We start from the raw sequence: 23,234 nt of genomic DNA, 5'->3' as shown, positions 1-23,234 counted from the left end.
TTTATTAATGTTTCCCACATTATGTCATTTATGTCTTTCAATAGTAGCCAGATAACATTTTTTACTGCTAGTATTTGACTTTATAATCTCATGTGCACCCAATTCTTAGCAATTTTCTCACACAGTCTGCCTTAGCTCTTCCGTGTATGCACCACCTAGTGGCCCACCACGTGTGTCCATGTTAGTTTGTGGTCAGTTGTGGCACAGCCATGTACTCCTTTTTAGGTTCCGGCTATTAGCCCCATCGTGGGCTGTGACACGATTTTTAAAATGGAGTGAAATTCTACGAATCAGGGAAAATGTTTAATATCATTTGTACTTCAGTATCATGTTCTAACTGTAAGTACTTGTCATTGTCACATTTTATATTACTTACATTCAGCAACTTTTGGCAATGATCCAACATTCTTTTTATCCAATGTTCTCACTTCCGAGTATTTTTCATGGTTATTTTCTATTCAGGACGTCACCTGATGATGTAGCTAACTTTATGAAACCAGCTGTGCTTTTTAAATAAAGTAACCATACAGCCGCAGCGGTGGTTTTAACTCAACACAAGTCATTATTAAGATGTGCACACTACCTGTTCACTCATCAATTTATCAAGCAAATGTCAAAAAACTAAGTCTACACTGGACAGATTGATATTTCCCTAAAAAATAAACAATTATTCCTTGTTGGTACTGAAGTCTCCTGTAAGAATAATGGGTCAAATATCTATTCTTCCATTAAATAACAACCACTCATATAAGGTACAGTTATACACACAACACTTTCAAGATATTGCTTAAAACAAGTATTTCCTTGACCATAAAAACACCACGGGATCAAGTTCTTTTCAGTACCTGACGCACTGCATCACATTAACATTGCACAAATACAAAGTATTTTATGCTTCAGTGCCAGATAGCAGCCAGGTACAGTCCTTAATGGACATGAATAATATTTAGTGTGGTCTTAATTGTGGTCCCAGAAACTGCAGTTTTAGAATGTAGGTTACCTTCCACACCCACATCCGTAACCCCCCCCCCCCCCCCTCTCTCTCTCCCTTTCTCTCTCCCTATAAGTGTTAAACTTTCAGCTATGGGAACAAATTTAAGCTGCTGTAATATTTTCAGTCCAACTTTGTGCAATGTTGAACATATCTCCTGACAAAAACTTTAGTCTACAAGAGCGTAACATGCTAAATATATTGCTGCAGGGTCACCTATGTATATACACACAGTAAATTCACCAATCTACATTTTAAAGGTATGTTTAGAAAATCTGTGACTGCCTAGCAGCTCTCATATACAGCAACTTCATTACATTATTATTGTTGAGAGTTTTAATTCTGGATTGTGAATGTACAAGTATCCTCCAGAACACTTCTACTGAGATATAAGGAAAACGATAAGACTGAAGAACTACAACAACATGGCCCTTCAACTGTGTGTCACAATTAACCACAATACAATGTGGCAACTAGTTTCTTATAATTGCTTCAGTTCATGGAATAGCTAATTCTGTGTATGAAAGAAAACTCAGAACTTTGGAAGACAAATATGAATGCACATTGTCACAAAGTTTACTGCTGAATAAGTGATTTAGCACCATGACAACTATAAGAATATATAAAATCAGTGTAAATTTAAATGACAAGTGAAGTATCAGCACTTTATTACCATGTTTTTTTTTTTTTACTTCACATGATTTGGATTTCAGTTGCATCTGAAGAAGGTATTCAGCACTACAACAGAGCCACAGCTGAACTGTGTTCTGATCTGGTCGTCAGCACAATCTAGTAATCTAGGTCATTCAGATCAATGAGGGCTCAACAAAGTGACAATTCGCAGCATTTTTTATATCATTAGGTTTATATTAATAAACTTTAGATAAAAAGGTACATCTAATACAGATTATGTGATCGAACAATGAAGTAAATTTTACTTCATTTTCTAATAAACTGTTAATTCATTTGATACTAATAAATCAAAGCAATCTTTGATAAAGCAGTCAAATTGGAAATTGTAACAAAAGATTAAAAACATTTGTTCATGTTACAAAATGATGTAATCTACATTTTTCAAATAATGTTCACTTTTCAGGCACACATATGTGACTTTAATGTTAAAATATTACATTAACACTGACACATACACGATCACAAAACCATTAACGAGTTTCACGTAAAAGATCACAAAAATAATTACAGTATTAGTAAATACATGTAAAGCAAAATAAAATAATAAATCAACAATGAATCAAAACCTAACTCAACATTCAGTTAAATTATTTGACTATTTCAATAAAACTGGAGACAATAAATACGTCTGAACGAGTCAGTTATAAAATTCAAGCACTCTGCAGTTTATATAAACGTTTTAAGCCACTATTAATGTCTTAAGTGGTGTCAAAAGGAGAGAGCACTAATCTAAAAAACTCTGTTCCACACTTGCTTTGACCCTCTTCTCATATTCTCTTCTGTTCTCTTTATAAAGTTGGGCTGCCATAGAATTTGCAGGAGAGTTTGGATTTGGATCACTTAATAGTGACTGAAATTAGAAAGAATAAATTAGTCTGTACAAAAACAAACAGCATACTATTATTACCCTGTGTGTGTGTGTGTGTGTGTGTGTGTGTGTGTGTGTGTGTGTGAACTCTGAAACAATGATTTTAGCTACAGCATGTGATCACATGTAGCAGAAGCTCACATTTCACCACCTTAGGAATATACTGACCCGAACACAGCAATACGTTTACCATGCCTAAAATACTTAAATTTATCTGAAATTATGTCACTATCCTGAGGATGTCAATACATATTTGCTGCCTACAAAAAACATAAACAATAAACTTCAAAGTAAATGTATACTCCCTAAACAATTTCTTTCTCTGACAAATATGTATCTCAAGCTTCTAATGTTTCCTCTAGTTAACAAAGAGATATACACTTGGCTACATATGATTATGGTAATAGCGTATTAGCAGCAGTTCTTGTCCAGTGGTTATTTGAGGAATTTGGGCGGAATCCATACAGCATCCTGAAGACAGAAATCACTGTTTCCGTGGCGCACCGACTCCATTTTCATGTTAGTTTGAACTGAGGTAATATTTGAGAGTTACAATTATATTTGCTTATCATCTAATTTTTTGGACGACAGTTCTGACAGTTACGAACCTCTGACTAAAATCACTTTTAATACCTATTTTAGCAACTTAGTTACTCATCAGAAAATACCTTTCAAATGTATTTGTTGTAAAGCGTCCATGTTGATTAAGTATGTCTTGTCAAGATATACTTGAAACAGCTGCTCATGAACCACAACACTGCAATTTGACTATTTGCATTTTTTCCCCCTCTGTGATTGTATGTGGTATTTAAAATAATGAAATTGTTATACACACTGAATATGCCAAAATGGGTCTACAGGAGGAGGAGATATGTAACCACAGAAAGAAGAAGTACCAAGGATGAGAATTCTCCCTCCCAATCTCCCTTCCCCTTCCCTCTCCCCCTCCTCCCCACCACAATGAAGCAATGTTGGCATGACAAAAAGTCAAAGACCTCTGAAAGATCCACAATTCCAAACTAATCTAAACAGAAGAAAGAAAGCTATGGTAGAATAAATGCCATCCTTAAATGAAACTTTAACTTTGACTCTGGCCAAAGTTTGGCAGCTCAAATTTATAATTAACAAAACAATTGTGACTATAATGTGACCATTAACTATAATGTGACATTTAACTATTACATCTATGTTGGGTGTTACTGTATTGGAAGATCTTGAGTTTTGAACAGTTTAATGTTAAGAATGCATCTGTAACTGGCATATAGAATAAAAGAGTTAATGTAGTCATCTGAGAATTATCAAGATTCCACTTCATATCTATTCAGGTGCCACAAAAGCATGTACAGACAAACAGACTCCAAGATGCTGAAACAAGAGTTTCAAGAGAGCTTTATTCAGGTAGGGATTGTATGAAATTACGATCGACTCATCCACAATGCATCAAACTACGTATATAAAAAATCTGATATAGACAATATCAAAGGGTTATCAACTACTACTCTGTTACCTCTCAGCATTGAGACTTGCTTCCATACACCACTAAGGTTGTAGTCATGGTCCCAGTTATAGTAGCTGTTACACACATTCTGATCTCAACAGCCTCGTTTTAGAGGCTGTGTTCAGTAGATGCCAGTTTAGCCAAATATCAGTATTTAATACCTTGCAGTTTAGTACATTCCAAGAATGTGTATGGACCAAACAATATGATTGCTCCCAAACCTAATAGTAGTGTTACTAATTCCAGGAATCTCAAGGACAAGACTACCTCTTACAGAGTGTAGCATCTCATCACGGGTGGGAAAAAAGCAAGTCTAATACCTCACCTGTGCAGGACCCAACCATTTTACTAGAAGTAACCCCACAGACAGGAAAGAGCTCTATATGTGGGTCATCTATATATGGGTCATATCTCAACATTTTCATATTTTAAATAGTATTACATTAATGTCTATTCAGCATACCCATTCCCAATATTTCAAAACATGTGCAGTGGAAGTATTCTGAATCCAGGTGGCCTGTTTCAAAAATAGTTGTAGCTTTATGAACCAACATATTTAAAACTGATCATTCTGGGCAAGCTGGTGAAAGTTCTGTGCACCAAGTCAGCATGTGTTTACTTGTAGTACACAAAACATTTAACTGACTGTCAACTTTCTTTCTCAAACCATCTATTACTATGTTCAGTCAGTTTTTACAGTGAGGTCCACAGTTTCTAACTATGGGTACCAATAACGGGGTTAGACATTTGGCTTGTGTGTAGGTGGGAGAACCAAGAACACTAACTATACGTTTCAACAAAACATTTTCATGAAATACAGATCTCATCTATGTCAGGATAATTTTAAAAGAGAATGAATCTGATTTTGTGTGTCAATTTGTCACTTTTGAGAAGATATCGTTTTACTTTACACCAAAAGAGCTATACAGTAATCAAACCAGCAGCCGGAAGTCAGTAAAACTGCACAAAAAATACCAAGTTTATTTCATATGGTGCAAAATTTAGAGCCACCATTTGCTGGGACACAATTAACTGGTAAATACCACTTTATCTTCTGGAACTCCAGCATGAAAGAAAGTTAGAGAAGAGGATTGGACAGCAAAATGGGGGGAAAATCTTTGATAATATGAAATCACAAGTATGAACACACTGCTGCTATTCACCACATATAACCGTAGTTCCACCTGTAATCTCACATAGGAAACTTAGGTTTGTTTCTTGACGTTTAAAAGGGGTATTTATAACAAGAAAATGATACGAAAATTTAGTTGGCGTACTGTGGTGGTAAGTAACTGACACCTTAAAAAGTTTTGTGGAAAAAGCATAATTTCAATGTTATTAACTTGAGTGTGTGCTCAAACTTTCAGCTGGTCAAGTATGGCATTCCTGGAAGTGGTATGTGCTTTCGGCACTAGATGACAGTACAGTACTGTATGTAGACCACACTTCAGTCATAGGACTCTACAAAAGAAATGGATCAATACATTCACTAAAAATGAAAGACTACATTTCAGTAAGAATAATGTGTCTGTAAATTAAACAACTCAGCACACATTCAAACAAAGCCAGGTACGAACACACTTGGAGCAAATATGTGCAACTGTAGGTTGTGAGGTCAGATAGGTAGAGTAGGGCTGCTCTTATAAGACAAGTTCATAATTGTAATATCCCATCTATTACCTAACAACATGAGTATCCAACCTTGCCCGGATACGTTATTTATTTCAATCTTCTTTTAGTCCACCTCCTCCTCCTACCCCCCCCCCCTCTGTCTGCAAACTTCCTCCCCCCCCCCCTCCATCTGCCCACCTACTCCTCCCCCTTCCCTCCATCTGCCCACCTCCTCCTTCCCCCTTCCCCCCCCCTACGTCTGCCCACCTACTCCTCCCCCTTCCCTCCTCCATCTGCCCACCTCCTCCTTCCCCCTTCCCCCCCTCCATCTGCCCACCTCCTCCTCCCCCCTTCCCCCCCTCCATCTGCCCACCTCCTCCTCCCCCCTTCCCCCCCTCCGTCTGCCCACCTCCTCCTCCCCCCCTGTCTACCCACCTCCTCCTTCCCCCCCTCTGTCTACCCACCTCCTCCTTCCCCCTCTCTGTCTATCCACCTCCTCCTTCCCCTGCCCCCTCTGTCAACACGGCTCCTCCTTCTCCCCCCCCCCCTCAGTCTATCCACCTCCTCCTTCCCCCCCACCCCCCCTGTCTATCCACCTCCTCCTTCCCCCTCCAGTAAGTAATGTGTATTAAGTTTGGCTGAATCCGATACAGGGGTTTAAGGAAGAACTTTTTAAACATATTTCACACATATTTCACCTGTATCTGTTGAAAATTCTGCCCTGCAGTTTTGTTTTCAAGCTGCTCAATGTTTATGATATCATAGTTCCTGAACTGTGTGTTGTACAATGATATAATTTTGCAGGTACGGCAAGTGATATATGTGGATACCATCTCCGAAACATGTTGCTCATAAAAATAGTAATAAAGAAGTAATAAATTAAAAGGTTATTCCTGATGCACCAGTTTCACTGCATGAACAGCGAAATGTAGTAAGTGACAAACTTTATTTCTTTCATCTTTCTGTGAGGAGTGTTAGTGAGAAAAACTCTAAAAAACGTTTGAAATTGTGTGTAAAGTTGGTTTCAAGTCACTGAGTGCTCTCATTCTCAACATTTACAGAAAAAAAAAAAAATTTTCTCTGATGTTAGTAGCACAAAATAACTGGACACAAACTGTCTTCAGTGTTAATGGTTTCCTTTTACAATCTAATAGTACGTACAGTACCTGTGCGAGAAAATGCCGCACTAGTTGCACTGGAAATGATGATATTGTGAGAAAAAACATGAATTCTGATACATGAGCTGAGAACAAAGCACTTTTGAGGAAAATATGAGCTGTACACATACAGATATGAGTACTCTATTCTTGAAAAATTACAGAACACTTTGTCTGGAACCAAAGTTGATATATTCCAAAATGGCATTTTGCATGAAATGGTCATGGAACACTTTAATGAACTCGACATGCCTCCAAATCCTTTATTTTGTTTGAGACACTTTGAGATAACAGCAGCTTATAGAGAATTACAGAGAGTTTTTAGATTTAACTTCAACCTTTCATAATGAAGCAACATGTCAGAGTACCTTACCATGTTCCAGTATCTACACCTTCATGAAAAGTGGATAGTAACAGCAATTTATTCACTCAATATGCCTAAATCAAACAATGGAAAATCTAAGATAGAATAACAACAATATGAATTAGAATAAATTGTTACTCACCACACAGAGGAGGCACTGAGTGGCTGAAAAGCACATTTAAAAGAAAACTAATCTATTGGACACAGTCTTCCTTCAGATATACAAAACGAACTCCCACTCCCACTCCCACTCCCACTCCCACTCCCACTCCCACTCCCACTCCCACTCCCACTCCCACTCCCACTCCCACTCCCACTCCCACTCCCACTCCCACTCCCACTCCCACTCCCACTCCCACTCCCACTCCGTGATGAATTTGAAATATCATATGGAGAAACTGCAATTTGTCATAATTGTATTCTCCAGACCTGTGTTTGTGAGACGAGGCCTGTACCCTTTTTGCAGCCAAAGCACCATTTCCGACGTACAAAAGAGAAACTTTAACACAGAATACACAATTTTAAAAGAACACAGTTTTCTCATCTTTTCTCACACAAACATTGTACATAGTCGTTTTATAGAGTATCATACAATGAATGCTTTCACGACCAGCTGTCTTCATTGCTGGTGAATCTTCCGGGTTGTATGGTCATAGTCCATGAAACTTTATCCACCCCGATATTTCCATCTATAGATGTGATGGACATCTTCCGAGGTGCTCCTAGGTCTGCTCAATTTTGCAGACCAACAGATCAGATATTGGAGAGTGACATGAATATAGCTTATTCACTCTAAAAAAGAGTTATGCAGAGCAGCTTACAGCAGTAGATGTTTTGATAGAAGATGTATATCTTCAGACCAATATTCATTTGTTTCCTGACACAACCTACCTCAGGTTTCAATAATGTGGGCAAAGATGATCTTTGTTGAACATATGAACAAATTATATTTCTGTGACCTATAACTGTGTGTGTTATGCCAACTTTTGTTTACGAGTATGTAGACACATTGCAAACTTCGTCACCTGCTAACTATAGTTGATTAGGTCAGCTGCACCAAAAAAAGTGTCAGCACCAAATGAGACCACTCGAAACAGCTACTACCATCAGCCATCATACTGTAACTTCTTAGACTGAACAAGTAATACCATGAAAAGGAGGCATGACAGAAGTTTATATGTGATCGGCAGAGATAATCATTGTCAAAGATCCAACTTGGATACTGATTATTTAGAGCTAGTGTCCACACATCACTAATTCCCATGGCTAAATCAAACAATGGAAATCTGAGATGGAATACAACAATATGAATTAGAATAAATTACTACTCACCACACAGAGGAGGCACTGAATGGCCGACAAGTATATTTAAAAGAAAACTAATCTATCGGACACAGTCTTCCTTCAGATATATAAAAAGAACAGAACTCACTCACTCACTCACTCACTCACTCACTCACTATCTATCTATCTATCTATCTATAGGTGCTGTGCGTGCTTTTCTAAATGTGAAGGACAACTGTGTATAATACAGACAAGAAAATTTAGTGTAACAGAGAGAATGAAAAATAATGAGAAATCTGTGATTTTTAGCAAGATAACCCAAAATCAACAGTTTTTACAAAATGTGAAATTTGGCATTTTCCCTATTCCCTGATACAAAATTTAAATCCGAGGCCAGCAGTTTACTAATATCTGTAACTTGATGGTTAGTGAATCAAAAATTGAATTTGGACTCCCTTTATCAATGTAGAAAACTGTGTATAATCAACAATGAAAATCATCTATAGTAACTGTTGATTTCCCACGTATTTAACTTTGGCTCTAGACGTGACCTCAAACTGAGATACCCTACTTCCAACACTCTCCATTCCGTGCCGTTAGACTTTTCCGATGTAGTAATTGTTTCATTGGCGTCACATCGGATAATGTTGTGGAAGTTGCACAATATTTCAACAAGACATCTGCTCATCATCTTCAAATGCTTACTGACGTGTTGCTGCAATGGCTCGCCAATATATACACTAACTAGCTTATCAGCAGAGCTCAGCCATCTTCACTCTGTGTTTGTACAAAAGGGTACTCTGATAAACAGATCCATAACCATTTAAACCTGTACGCACTAAAGCTCAAGAACAGCCATAAGAAACAGAGAACTCCACGAGAATGGTTTTTCTACCAAATATTGGTGGCGTGTCCTTTAAGATTGGCAGGCTGTTCAAAAAACATCAAATAAAATGTGTCTTCCGACCTTCAGCGTGAGTGCAAACTATGCTGGGTTCTGTTAAAGACGACCTAGGTCTAAGGAGACTAGGGATATATAAAATCCCGTGCCAGTGTAGGAAATCACGCACTGGCCAGACATGTTGCACTGTTAAGGATAGATGTGCTGAACACAGACATCACACGAGACTGGGTAAGACAGAAAAGTCTGCTGTGGCTGAATACTGTCTTGACACTGGACACAGCATGAACTACAGAGACAAAGATCCTTTTGCCTGCTTCCACATACTGGGAGACCGCGATTACAGAAGCAGTCGAAATTCATATGAGTAACGACATGATTAATAGAGAGACAGAATTCCAACTGAGCAATGCATGGGAACCAGCAATGGCAGTACTAAGGCATCACCAGCCACAGACTGACAAATCCGAGTCAACACAGATGGAGAATCAAAGGCCACACACTTACACTCGGCATCGACACACTGCCCGCAAGCGAACTAGGCCGCTATTTGTGGCCACGCTTTTCCGGCGTTGCGAATGATTAGCCTATGGCCCGTTTGTCCGGCAGGAGGCACTAGATGTCGCCGTGCTCTATGATTTGTCTACGATGACATTATAGCCTCAACCCTTGACACCTATGCTTTTCTAACGAGTCGGCACATATATTGGCGAGCCATTGCAACAACATGTCAGTAAGCACCTGAAGATGATGAGCAGCTGTCTCGTCTAAATACTGTGAACCTTCTACAACCTTATCTGAAGTGAAACCCGTGAAACAATGAAGCTATCTCCATTCCAATTACAGTTTTAGCCATGCTTTTGCATAACCTATCGTAAAAAAAAAGGACTCATTTTTGAGAAATCTTTAATGTGGAGCATCAAACAACAGAAAAGCTTGCTTGCTTGGTTTCTTATTTGTTTCTTCTAGAGACTATTGTTCAAAGTTTTCCGTAAAAAAATTAGTAATCCCATGACTCCGTAGATTTTAGGGTACTTTGCTACTCTTTTCAGACACTACCTTACTTCTAGTCAGTCCCAGTGAGATGATGAATTCTACGAGCAAGTCAATGGTGTCTCAATGAATAATCTATTGAGTCCTGCAATCACTAATTTTTATACACAAAAATTTCTAAGCCAAAATTTTATCTATTAAAATGACAAACTATTATCCATACAATATATAAACATGGGGCCAATTTTAACAGAAAACAAGCCATGACAATTAGTGATACATGAACAACAGCTCTAAAGATTCGATAGACAAGTTTTACCTCTGAAAGATGACAGTTTGATATTTAAGTTTTATCTCTGATAAGTATTCTCTCTGTCAATAAAGTGTAAATTCTACCTAGGCTCCCTTTCACAGTCTTAATGTTTTACTCTCTGACTCCCAACCTGTCAGTCAGCAAACCTCAGCAGAACGAAGAGCACATCAAACGAGATCCAATGTAGTTACTGATGAAATGTCAGGAAGCAAAATTTCAAGAACTATAATAAAACAACCCACAAAATTGAATTGTAAAAGCTTATGCAGCAATATTAATTATTAAGTCAAAAAGCGAGGGTGGGGGTTTGTAGGTGAAGGGTATCACAAGGAAAAAAAATCAAACAAGAAAAAACAGGAGCCATCCTAAGGTACAGTAAAATTGTCTGTGCATGGTGTAACAGATTTTTTTCCCTATTTCTTTCAGATGAGGAAACCAAAAACTGATGAGTGTCCTTAGTCTTAGATACAAAATGCACTTTTTTTCCTGTTTTGCAAATGATGATAAAAAAATCAAATACTTTTTACTGACGATGGTCTTGAAGCATTCTTCTCTACAAAGAGCTAACTGTTCTTAGCAAATCTGATGATAGTAGTGCAATGCATAACATTTCCTCTACTGACCACACACACTGCACGTCTTTGTTAGTCATGCATTATCGGCGGCGGGTATGGTCTCTAAATAATGAAAGCTGCCTTCTGTTGTTATCTCCTTCATGGTGATTAGCACCTTGCCCTTAACAATTCCTGACTACATTTTTCTTTAAAAGAGATACCTGACACACTTTCAAGTTATGTGAATGTAAAACACATTAGCATTGTGAAAACATATTGTCACAGAAGAAGCTGAGTGGCACCGTGGTGTAGTGGTTATGATACTAAACTGTTGCATGGAGGGTCGCGAGTTCAAAACTTACCTGGACTCTATAATTTTAATCTCTATATTCAGTTTGAGTACATTCTAAAAGCATCCACTAATGTCAAGAATCATTGTACTGGAATGTTCTGTAGCTGTATATATACTGTGTGTGTTCGCTCCGCACTCTTGTACATGCAAGTGCTGAATAAACCTTCGTAAAGTGAAGTCAGTGTTCATCATTCATCTACTTACACCTTCTTCTACGTGACATTATTCTGGTGGAGACGCTAGGTATTGGAACCTGCGATAGCGCACATTATCGACGACACAGTGGCTCCCATCATGCCACGACAGAGCCGCCATTTATTTGGCGAGAAACCCAAGTTCGGGCCATATTCAACAGATCGCAATCTATCGGAGGCAGAAGAAGAGGATGTTACGATGACAGCAACTGTGTGCCACCACATGAGACATCCTTCTGGGTTCTCTGGTGATGATGGCCAAGATCCAAACAAGTGGCTGAAGGAACATGAGCGTATAGCCAAATTTAACAAATGGGATGACACCGTGTGTTTGGCTAACGTATTTTTCTACTTGGAGAGCACTGCCAAGCAATGGTATGAGAACAACAAGGAGAAAATCACAAGCTGGGAAGTATTCCAGTCGGAACTGCACAAGTATTTTGGTGACAGACAATGACAGAAGTGCAAGGTTGAAGATAAAGTAGGGCACAGCGTCCAGGAGAAACTACAGCATCCTACATTCAAGACATCTTTGAGCTGTGTAAAATAGTGGATCCTAGAATGAAGGGGGAAGATAAGGTTGCACATTTAATGAAGGGTGTTGCTGAGGACATGTATCAAGCCCTACTCCTGAAGATGGTTTCCACAGCAGATTACTTCATAAAATGGTGCCATTATATAGAGACAATGCATCAAAAAAGAATTACACACAAGAAGTTTGAATGGCTTCCAAACATCATATCGATGTCTGCGATGGAGGAAGCAACTGATTTCACAAGTGTTCTTCATCAAATAGTGAGAATGAAGTTCAGAAGGCACTTGGATTGGACAGCGAGCAAAAAACTGAGACGCTTCAAGAGGTCATAACAGAGGAAGTGGAACAGACATTGAACCCAATCTCTTGTCTTTCATTTCCCTTTAAAGCGTTTAAAGAGTCAAGACCGAGGCGGAGTTACATTCCTACAATGCCACATGAGGAAACTGTTTGGGCACCAAGGAAGACTGGCGTCTGGAGGACCCAGGATAACCAACCAGAATGTTTCCACTGTAGACGACCGGGACATGTGGTGTGCTATTGTCAAGAAAGGCGGCGGATATTTGATGACGCCCACACCATAAGACAGCAGACTGATCTTAGCTGACGCCAACTCCGGGACGACTAAGATGAACAAGAAGATGTGGGTGCAGGAAGACGTAGGTCACCATCGCCGCAAGCTAGGCACTGGAGAGGACACTCCCCAACGCACCGATCAAGGTCTCCATCGCTGTTTAGAAGCTCCAGCCAATCACCTAGCCACTGCAACCTGGAAAACTAAAGGGCGCAACCTCCCTTGGAAGTGAGGCCACTACAGAAATGATAGGAAACTACGTTGATATCCTCATGGATGACCAACTACCCCAAGCTCTTGTGGACTTTGGAGCATCATATTCTGTCACTTCGGAGAAGTACCATCGCCAGTTGCAGAAAACCGTATTCATCGACAACGAAACATCTCTGCTGACGGTGGCTAATGGGAAATATGTAAAACCTACAGGAAGATGTAGCATTTGTGTGGGTATAAATGGCCATGCACAGTCCTCAGAATTCATCGTCTTACAAGAGTAAAGTTATGACATCATTCTTGGATGGGACTTTTTGAAAGCCTCTCAGGCAATTATAGATTGTGGTTGCTAGACGAATGGATGGGAAGATGCGCATCCCAGTGTGTGGAGAATGTGTGTGCTGGATGAAGTGATCATTCCTAGAGTCAGCACTAGAAAGGTAACTGTCACGTGTCATGCCATACATCTACCCATGGATCTTTTAGTGGAATGAAAGAGAAGTATACCACTGAAGAATAACTTTGTCATCCCAGTCTCTGCCACCTCATTTAAGAATGGCATCGGTGAATTGTGGATTGTTAACTGTCGCCGAGAACTGCATATCCTTTCAAGATGCATGTGAGCAGCAAACGCTGAGTCGTTAATTGAAGAACAGCTGAGCGTCACAGAAACCTCCCATGCCGAGTCTGTGAGGGAAATTAGCGCTACCACAACAACACATGATCTTCTAGCTTGACTATCACCAGATCTCACTAAGGAACAACAGAAGGAGCTACCTGCCATTCTTCAAGCCAGAGAGCATACCGTGTGTCAGCAACAGAATGTCGAATAATTCGCGACGAGGTAGAGAAAATGATGAAGAATAACATCATTCACCATTCACAGAGCCCATGGTCGTCACCAGTGGGCCTCGTCAGAAAGAAGGATGGCAGTTGGCGCTTTTGTGTTGATTGCAGGATGCTTAACAAGATAACTAAAAAGGACGTTTACCCTCTTCCACGAATTGACAATACACTAGATTGTCTGAAGGGGGCTAAGTTTTTCTCAACCACGGACATGAACTGGAGATACTGGGAAATTGAAGTAGATGAGCCTGATCGTGAGAAAACTGCATTCATCACTCCTGAGGGCCTGTATGAGTTTAAGGTAATGCTGTTTGGTTTGTGTAATGCACCAGCAACTTTCAAACGGATGGTGGATAATCTTCTAAGGCACCTGAAGTGGATGATGTGTCTTTGTTATTTAGATGAAATTATAGTGTTCTCAGAGACATCTGATGAACATATAAAAAGACTGACGGGCCGTTCTCAAGTGTCTCCAACAAGGCGGACTGAAACTTAATCCAAGAAAGTGTCTCTTTGGAGCAAAACAAATCAAAATACTTGGACACCTTGTGTCAAATGAAGGTTTGAGGCCAGACCCAGAAAAAGTGAGATCAACAACGGAGTTTCCTATTCCTAAAAGTATTTGAGATGTGAGAAGCTTCCTCGAATTATGTTCTTATTACCGTTGTTTTATCAAAGAGTTTTGTACAAAAGCCAGGCCACTCCAAGCGTTGCTAAAAGCTGATGCTAAATTTATCTGGGATGGTGCTCAACAAGATTCTTTCTATGTGCTGCAAAAAGCTCTGACAACTGACCCTGTACTTGGTCTGTATGATGAGAGAGCACCTACGGAACTACACACAGATGCCAGCAGGTATGCTAACAGTGCTGTTTAGGTCCACATTTCCAATGGAAAAGAGAAGGTTATAGCCTATGCTTCTAGCACACTTACTAAAGCTGAGAGAAACTACTCAACTACAGAAAGAGAATGTCTTGCTGTGATCTGGGCCATGTGCAAATTTCGACAGTATCTCTATGGAAGGCCATTCACAGTTGTTACAGACCATCATTTACTTTGCTGGTTGACAGGTCTGACGGATCCAACCGAACGACTCACCAGGTGGGAACTACGCCTTTGAGAGTATGACATTGCCTTAGTGTACAAAAGTGGAAGAAAACACCAAGATGCCAACTGTCTCTCAAGAAACCCTGTACAAGACCATCAAGACTTTGATGAAGATAGTGACTGTCTTGCTGCACTCCAGGACTTCTCTGCCGAATAGGAGGAGGACGCCAAGATATCTCAAATTATGTTTGCCTTAAATTGGTCAGAGGATGTGAAGGGACAATTTAAGATAGTTAATGGATTACTTCGCAAGAAAAACTTTGATCTGTTTGGAAAGAGGTGGTTACCAGTGATTTCTAAACATATGCACTTAGATGTTCTACAGAAATTCCATCACACACATGAGGCTGGACATTTATGATTTATTAAGACATGCGACAGAATCCACACGAGATTTTTCTGGTGGGGTTTATTTAGGAGTGTCCATCACTATGTGTCACACTGTGGAGCGCATCAGAGGAGAAAGGCAGTTCCTCAGAAACCACCTGGCCGACTCACACCAATTCCACTAGCCTAAATGCTTGTCCAGCATGTTGGGATTGACCACCTCGGACGATTTCCAATGTCTGCTAGTGGCAATAGATGGGTTATTGTTTGCACTGATTATCTGACATGCTATGCCATTACAAAAGCCGTGAAAACAGCCGAAGCGGCCAAGGTAGCCAAATTCATCTTGGAAGACATTTTATTAAAACACAGTGCCCCAAGGTCGTTAATTATGGATTGAGGGAAAGTTTTTCAATCGCATCTTGTAACAGAGATAAACTGTCAGTGGAACATTACTTATCACATGACGACTGCCTACCATCCGCAAACTAACAGGCTTACTGAACGCCTTAATAAGACCTTGGCCGACATGCTACCAATGTTCATCAATGTTGAGCAGAGCAACTGGGATGAGGTGCTACCTTTCGTGACGTTTGCCTACAACACTGCCGAACAAGACGCCGCAGGTTTTACGCCATTTTTCCTGGTGCATGGGAGTGAGGCGACTACGACGATTGACACTGTGTTTCTGTTACATCCTGCTGACGTGGACGACGACGACTACTACATCAGCCAGGTGTGAACCAGAGCTGAGAAGGCATGGCAGTTAGCTGAAGGTATGACGCAAGCCACCGCCCTGTTGTCTACCAGCCTGGTGACCTCGTCTGGATGTTCACTCCTGTTCAGAAGGCTGGCCTCTCTGAGAAGCTCCTCAGGCACTACTTTGGACCTTATAAGGTTGTAAGACAGTTATCTGATGTTACTTATGAAGTTAAAGATTTCGGCCCCGACACAAGATGACGAAAGATCAGAGATACGGTCCACGTCCTTCGAATGAAGCCCTTTAAGGATCCTGCAACCCAGGGTAAATTTGAAGTTCCAGTGACAGGCAACAAGTGGAAAGGTGATGAAGAGCGTAGCAGCAAAAGAAGTGCCAGGGATGGACTTATCAACTGAGGTTGCAGCTACAATCTCAGCAGGGCATGGGAACCAGTATTGAGTCCAATTAAAAAGATGCTCAGCAAAGGAAACGAACAGGTGACTAGGTGGATGAGGCAATTACACCAACGCCACCACATACGCCGACAACAGTGTCTCACCGACCACTGACACGCAGACACGGACCACGGAGAGAACGCCTCACAAGGGGAGGGGATTTAAGACGGCGCCCGCACTCAGGAGCTCAGTTCGTCAGCGTACCTGACGATGGCGACATGTCTGATCACCGAAATATTGTGCCCGTTTAACACTATGGGCCGGCAGTACACCCGTGGACTGTTCGAGCATGGAGTATGCAGGACCGATGACTCATTCCCAGACTAGGATGACATAACACCGAGACGCTGTTCTCTTAAGGAGGGAGCAATGTCACAGAAGAAGCTGAGTAGCACTGTGGTTTAGTGGTTATGACACTAAACTGTTGCATGGAGGGTCGTGAGTTCAAAACTTACCTGGACTGTACAATTTTAATTTCTATATTCAGTTCGAGTACATTCCAGAAGCATCCACAAGAGCCAAGAATCATTGTAATGGAATGTTCTGTAGCTGTATATATACTGTATGTGTTCGGGCCGTAGGCAGTTCGCTCTGCACTCTTGTACATGCAAGTGCTGTATAAACCTTCGTTAAGTGAAGTTAGTGTTCTTCATTCATCTAATTACACCTTATTCCATAATATGCAGACCAATCTTTTTCACCCATCTAATAGTTCTTTGCAGAGCTGAATAACAAAGTATTTGATGGACTGAGTAACACTAGACATACCATTAATTTAGATTCAAAAAACAAGCTCACTAGACAAAATACAAGTCATCCCCTTGAAAAAGCAGCCTGATTGCTTGGAAGGCTGTATATGGTGCAGAACTGGTGTCAGGAAGTTATGTGACTTCCACTGCTGATGTAAGTGATGGCAGTAATTCATCATGCAAGCATGCATGTGCCAGTTGATTGTATGGAATCAGCACTGTAAGATGGATCCTTGTGGAAACACGACAGAATGGCAGAAATGAGCTAACATGTCTAGCTGTGAGTGAAGTTTCCCCGATTTATTGGTTTATCCACTCACATCGTTCAACATGTCTACAAGGAATCATGTACCACTCACAGCCATGTAACACAACATTGGGAAAGCTATCATAAGAAGTTCCTAACTGACAGGGATTGGAAACAAGTGTCATGTCTTGGCAATGAGAATCAGTTTCCAATCCAACAGTACTTACAACTGCCATCAGATGCAGGTCTATCTAAATGAGTTTCCAAGCAGACATTGTCAATGGAACTGCATGCAATGGACATTTGGAGTCCAAAACTTCACAAAAGGCATGTCTTCACACGGCCAAACAACAGGGAAACTAGAGAGTAGATGACTGAAGATATGTAATTTAGTCTAATGAGTCAATTTTTTTTTTGCATCTTTTCAAATAAGAATAGAAGGCCTCAAGATCACAAACAACTTGATGTAGCATTTAACCCACAGCATGTGGAGGGTGTAGTTCACGACAGTGGTGGTTCTGTACTGTTTTGGGGGAGTTTCTCGTATCACAATTTTGGCCCATCTTATTCAAGTTATTGCAAACATGAACTAGGAAATTTATTTCAACATTCTTGATGACATTTTCTACATCTTCATGAGAAGTGTGCTGTGAACATTCCTGTCTTCCAAGGTGATAACAGTAGTGCTGCACACATACATTTCTGACCTGAGGAACACTGACACCCTTTTGCATTTTGACTGGTCCGTCAAATCGCCCAATCTTAATCCCATAGAAAGGTGTGGTACTATCTGGAACAGTGGGTGAAATTTAGCAATCAACATCCCTGCAATTAGGTAGCTCTACAAGATCCAATCATCAATGAGTGGCTTCTGCTGGGTATCATACATAAAGAAAAATGTGGACTGTCTTTCTCACTAAGCTGCTGCCACTACCAAAGCTAAAGGTGGTGTTCCATGGTATTAGCTCAATATCTCTTCGAAGTAATCAATATTTTGTCCATTGTACTTATTAGGTGTGAAGTAAACTTTACCATCTTTGTTATGAACTTCAACAGTCTCAGAACGGTGAATACTAAAATGGCAAACACTACCATTTTCTCTCTCCACCTGCATGCAACTACAGAGAGACCTCTCTTTTACACTTTATAAGGGATGAAAGTGGTGTAAGCTGTGAGAAAATGTAAATGGAGGGAAATTACTTTTTAAGCACATATATAAGTTGTACATTTCATGAACACATGGGTAGTTCAGACTTTTTGACAAAACATCTAGAATTCTAGTTTGATTCAATTTCTTCAAGAGAAAATTTGTATATCTGGTTTTCTGGTTCATAAATACATTCAAAAGTTTTGATATCAACATGAAAAGTTTAATAAAAAGTCCAGAAGTTATTACAAGACCTGGACATATTTTCCATACATGTGTATGAAAGCAAACTGTAGTGATGTTGGCTGATTACATAAGGTAACAGACCCAATCAGATAATTACATTCTTTAACCTTCAAGTGGACGCTCAGTACCCCACTGCAGAATTTCTAGTGCTGTAGTGTAACACAGACTCCTGCAATGTGGCAGTTCCTCAGAGCCCTCAGTATTGCACTGATTCGTAAGGAAAATGGTAGTGGAGCACTCCGTACCCTGCACCCTCGCTCGTGTTGTAATTATTCCTTTCTCACAATTTTGAATGTGTGTGCCATTATCAGTTTATCTAAGCAAATACTGAACTGTAGAAGTACCTTTTCACAACAGTATTTATTACAAGGATCAAAAAATAGGCAAGTAATTTCTCTTCCCTTTGTTACGTATTTCTATCATGAATACCTTCATTCAGGTGCTGATTAACGCTTTTGAAACAAAAGCACATTACTATCACTGCAACATGTAAGTATTTAACCGATTCCTACAGAAATAATAACTTATCACAGAAGGTGGGGCACTGAACACTCCACGTACCTACTCAAGCAAAATGTTGGCATGCCTGCTCAAAGATTAAACATCATCACAAAGTTAAATGTATGTAGACGCAAGGCAGAATGTATTTTGAAAGGGGCAAAAGTCTGACAGTTTTGACTGTATTTAAATTGTTTGGGCTTTGCTGTTAGCTCCCTGCCTAACCATATCTTCAAAAGTCACTACATATTCCAAAAATCTGAATACCACACTGCACTTATTATGTCTCCCTGCAAATCAAAGGTAATGCATTTAATTTTTTATGACCTAATATGCCACCAACTCCAACATATGAGGGTGGTTTGAGAAGTTCTCAGAATCACCACGAGAGGTCAGCGCTAGCACAACGAGTTGTCCACGTGATATTCATTGGACTGTTGCCTGCAAACGTGTGTCAAATCAGTGCTCTTGGAAGAGAGCTGGGGTGGCGACGTGGCTCTGTTGTTATTCCCGCGAAGTGATTTGGGAAGATGGGGTGGTGTGTGTGTGTGTGTGTGTGTGTGTGTGTGTGTGTGTGTGTGTGTGTGTGTGTGTGTAGGGGGGGGGGGGGGAGAAAATCGAGATTCGAGCAGTGATTAAGTACTTCGTAAAGAAAGGTATGAAAGCAAAGGACCATTCACACTGATTTCCAGAACACACTGGCGGACTCTGCTCCTTCATATTCAACTGTTGCCAAGTGGACAAATGAATTTAAATTTGTTCGGGAGAGTTTAGATGATCTGCGCAATGGTCGGCCAAGATGTGTCACTACTCCAGAAATCATTGCAAAAGTGCACAAAATGGTCATGGAGGATTGCCGATTGAAAGTGCCTGAAATTGGTCACGCTTTGCCAGATGTCATCTGAAAGGGTATATTTTAACTGAATAATGAGATATGAAAAAATTGTTTACAAGATGGGTGCCGCTACTCGCGACATGTGCTCGCACACATGCCGTCACCATGCAAAAATTACACAAACTAAGGTATGAACTGCTGCCACACCCGCCTTATTCACCTGATATGGCTCTGTCAGACTTCCACCTCCTCCCAAAACTGAAAATTTTTCTAGGTGGGCGAAGATTCACTTCAAACAAAGAATTGCTAGCTGGAGTTGACAACTATTTTGCAGGCCTGGAGGAAACTCAGTTTCAAGATGGGAGCAAGGCACTGGAACATTGTTGGATCAAGTTCATTAATCTACAAGGAGACTACATTGAAAAATAAAAGAAGATTCAATGATGCAAGTGCTTTTTTTTCTATTCCATTCCAAGAACTTTTCAAACCACCCTCGTAGTGCAATGTTTTTTGCAAGAGGCACCACATCTGTGACAGTTCTAAGGTAGTTCGTATTTTATCTGGAAGAGCTCTTGTTTACAGTTGCCAACATTCCTTCCGTTCAGAATAATATCAAAATTTTAGCCCAACCGAACACTTCCTTCAATAACGCAACTATGAACAATACCGCACACAGTATAGTTATTATTAGGTTGGCAGTGTTTGGAGACTACACACTAGCAGCACAAACACTCCAAACTTTTAAAATCTTCTGTCTATTCAGAACTAAAAAGACGAGTTCAAAAAAGATTACTGCATAATGTTTCTCAACACAACAATTGAAAGCCAATGCATTTCCAGCATCATCATATCTCAGTTACTTTTTTTTCATTGTTTCATCAACTGTAAAGAAACTATAATTATGATAACGCAAAGTGGGCCTGAATTAACATTCAGGACATACAGAATTTGATGGTACAGGCATAAAATGTCTTAAACAGTGGGAAAACTAATTCTGAGACCATGTCAGATCATCAATAAGTGCACTGCACCAAAAATTTTGCAAGTGTAGTTTCAAACTTGCCTTTCCATTGAACACAAATACCAATGCATCTTGAAGAATTTCACTTCCCCTGGTATTTGTGGCACTTGCTATTTGACTAACCTAATCATCCTCTTCATTGCATTCACTACCATCTGTGTCTCAGTCCTCACTACAATGCTTACTTTAAGATGGTTCTTAGACACATCATCTGAGCATTCAATCATAAGATCACCCCATTCCGATTCATTCATGTTACACCCCATTCCGATTCATTCATGTTAGCTTTGTTTTCACATCGGCTTCTGATTATTACTACACAACTTAGAAGGAAAACTGACCATAGGTAATGACAAACATCCGTGAACCACTTAGAGCGAATACTGGAATAGCTACTTATACAATTATTAGGAAGACATGAACTGTGTCAAATATGCAAGCTGGGGACTGTTTGTTGACACTGACATATCTTGTTCTTGGCATCTGAGCAGAACTTTTTACTCTGTACACCAATGACAAAAAACTCATCTCATTTTACCACATTTTTTCCCTTTTCTTTTCAGATTTTGATGATGGAGACCAATTACAAAACAGATAACAAATCAGACCGGACGAACCATTTAGCACGGGTTCTGGGAGCAGTCTATTCATTTTGACTGATGCAGTCAACTTTTTAAAGTTTGGAGACAATATTATAAAAGTAGGTAAGTTTACACTCCCAGTTATTACAAATAATGGTCAAAAGACATGGGAAAAACATATCAATAAAATTTGTTCCAAAGTCAGTGCATTTCTCTACCACAATAGTCGAGTACTCGGCATTGCCTGAATATGTATTTATTCTGGTCTTCTATTAGTCCACTTCCTCCAGGCCCCCAATCTCTGTCCACCTCCTCCTACCCCTCTCTCTATCCATCTGCTCCCCATCTCTCTGTTCATCTCCTCCCCGTTCCTTTCTGTATACATCTCCTCCTCTCCCCTCTCTCTGTCAATCTCTTCCCCTTCCCTTTCTCTGTCTACTTCCTCCTCCCCCTGTTCATCTCCTCCTCCCTATCTCTCTGCCTGTCTCTTTCTCCTCTTCTCCCCTCTCTCTGTCCATTTTCACCTCTCCTTACTCTGTCCTCCTCCTATCTGTGCCTATCTTCTCCTTCCCCCCAAGTGTCTGCCCACCTTTTCATCCTCCCTTCTCTTTCCACATTATCACACTCACCCTAACAGGGGGCTGATGATTCTTGCTCCTAAGGTATTTCTTTCCAGACTGCAACATGTGTACCTAATTTGATTGAAATCATTCCAGAGGTTTAGGATGAGCTTTTTACTCACGCCTTTGAAACATTTGGTGTGTGCGCATGGAAGCACACATATTTAACATATTTCACTAGTATTTGTACACATATTTCATCTGTATCTCCAATGAATTTCTCCCTGCAGTTTCATTTTCACACAGCTTCATGTTTATGACGTATCTCCTGAAGTACGTGGGTCATACGTAAAATCGCTAAGCAGGTCTAAGGCTTCCATTCAGTCCCTTGTTCTCCTGTCTGGTGTGGCAGTAGAAGATAGCAAAATGAAAGACAAAGTTTTAAATTTCACATTCATGAAATTGTTCATGCAGGAGACCCATACAAACATACCATCATTTGATCATCAGGCAGACTCCCCTATGGACGACACAAAAATTAGCATACCAGCTGTAGAGAAGTTAACTTAAATATTTGAAAACAAATAAACCATCAGGTCCAGATGCAATCCTGGTTCAATTTTACAGAGTACTCTATGGAATTCGTACCTTATCTAGCTCGCATTTATTGTGACCCTCCCACCCAGCACAAAGTCCCAAGTGACTGGAAAAAAGCGCAGATGACTCTAGTATATAAGAAAGGTAAAATAACAGACCCGTAAAATTACAGACCAATATCTTTGACTTCTGTTTGTTGCAGAATCCTTTAACACATTCTCAGTT

The 23,234-nt window shown here is 40.1% G+C and overlaps 1 protein-coding gene across 2 annotated transcripts in view; it reads right to left on the bottom strand.

Annotated features, from left to right (window-relative positions):
- Positions 1–23,234, bottom strand: part of LOC124721859 (ubiquitin-conjugating enzyme E2-17 kDa) — an 84,289-nt gene that overhangs the window by 7,007 nt on the left and 54,048 nt on the right. Inside the window, exon 4 of one of the 2 annotated variants that reach the window (XM_047246995.1) lies at positions 2,116–2,534. The exons of the other annotated variant lie outside the window; for it this stretch is intronic. Coding sequence (XP_047102951.1) covers positions 2,409–2,534 — 126 coding nt within the window. The 3' untranslated portion in view covers positions 2,116–2,408. Of the gene's footprint in view, positions 1–2,115; positions 2,535–23,234 lie in introns of those variants that run through there. 2 annotated transcript variants of the gene reach the window in all.

This window comes from Schistocerca piceifrons, chromosome X (assembly GCF_021461385.2).
Source record: "Schistocerca piceifrons isolate TAMUIC-IGC-003096 chromosome X, iqSchPice1.1, whole genome shotgun sequence".
NCBI classification, from domain to species: Eukaryota; Metazoa; Arthropoda; class Insecta; order Orthoptera; family Acrididae; genus Schistocerca; species Schistocerca piceifrons.
This window is presented reverse-complemented; position numbering and strand designations above follow the sequence as displayed.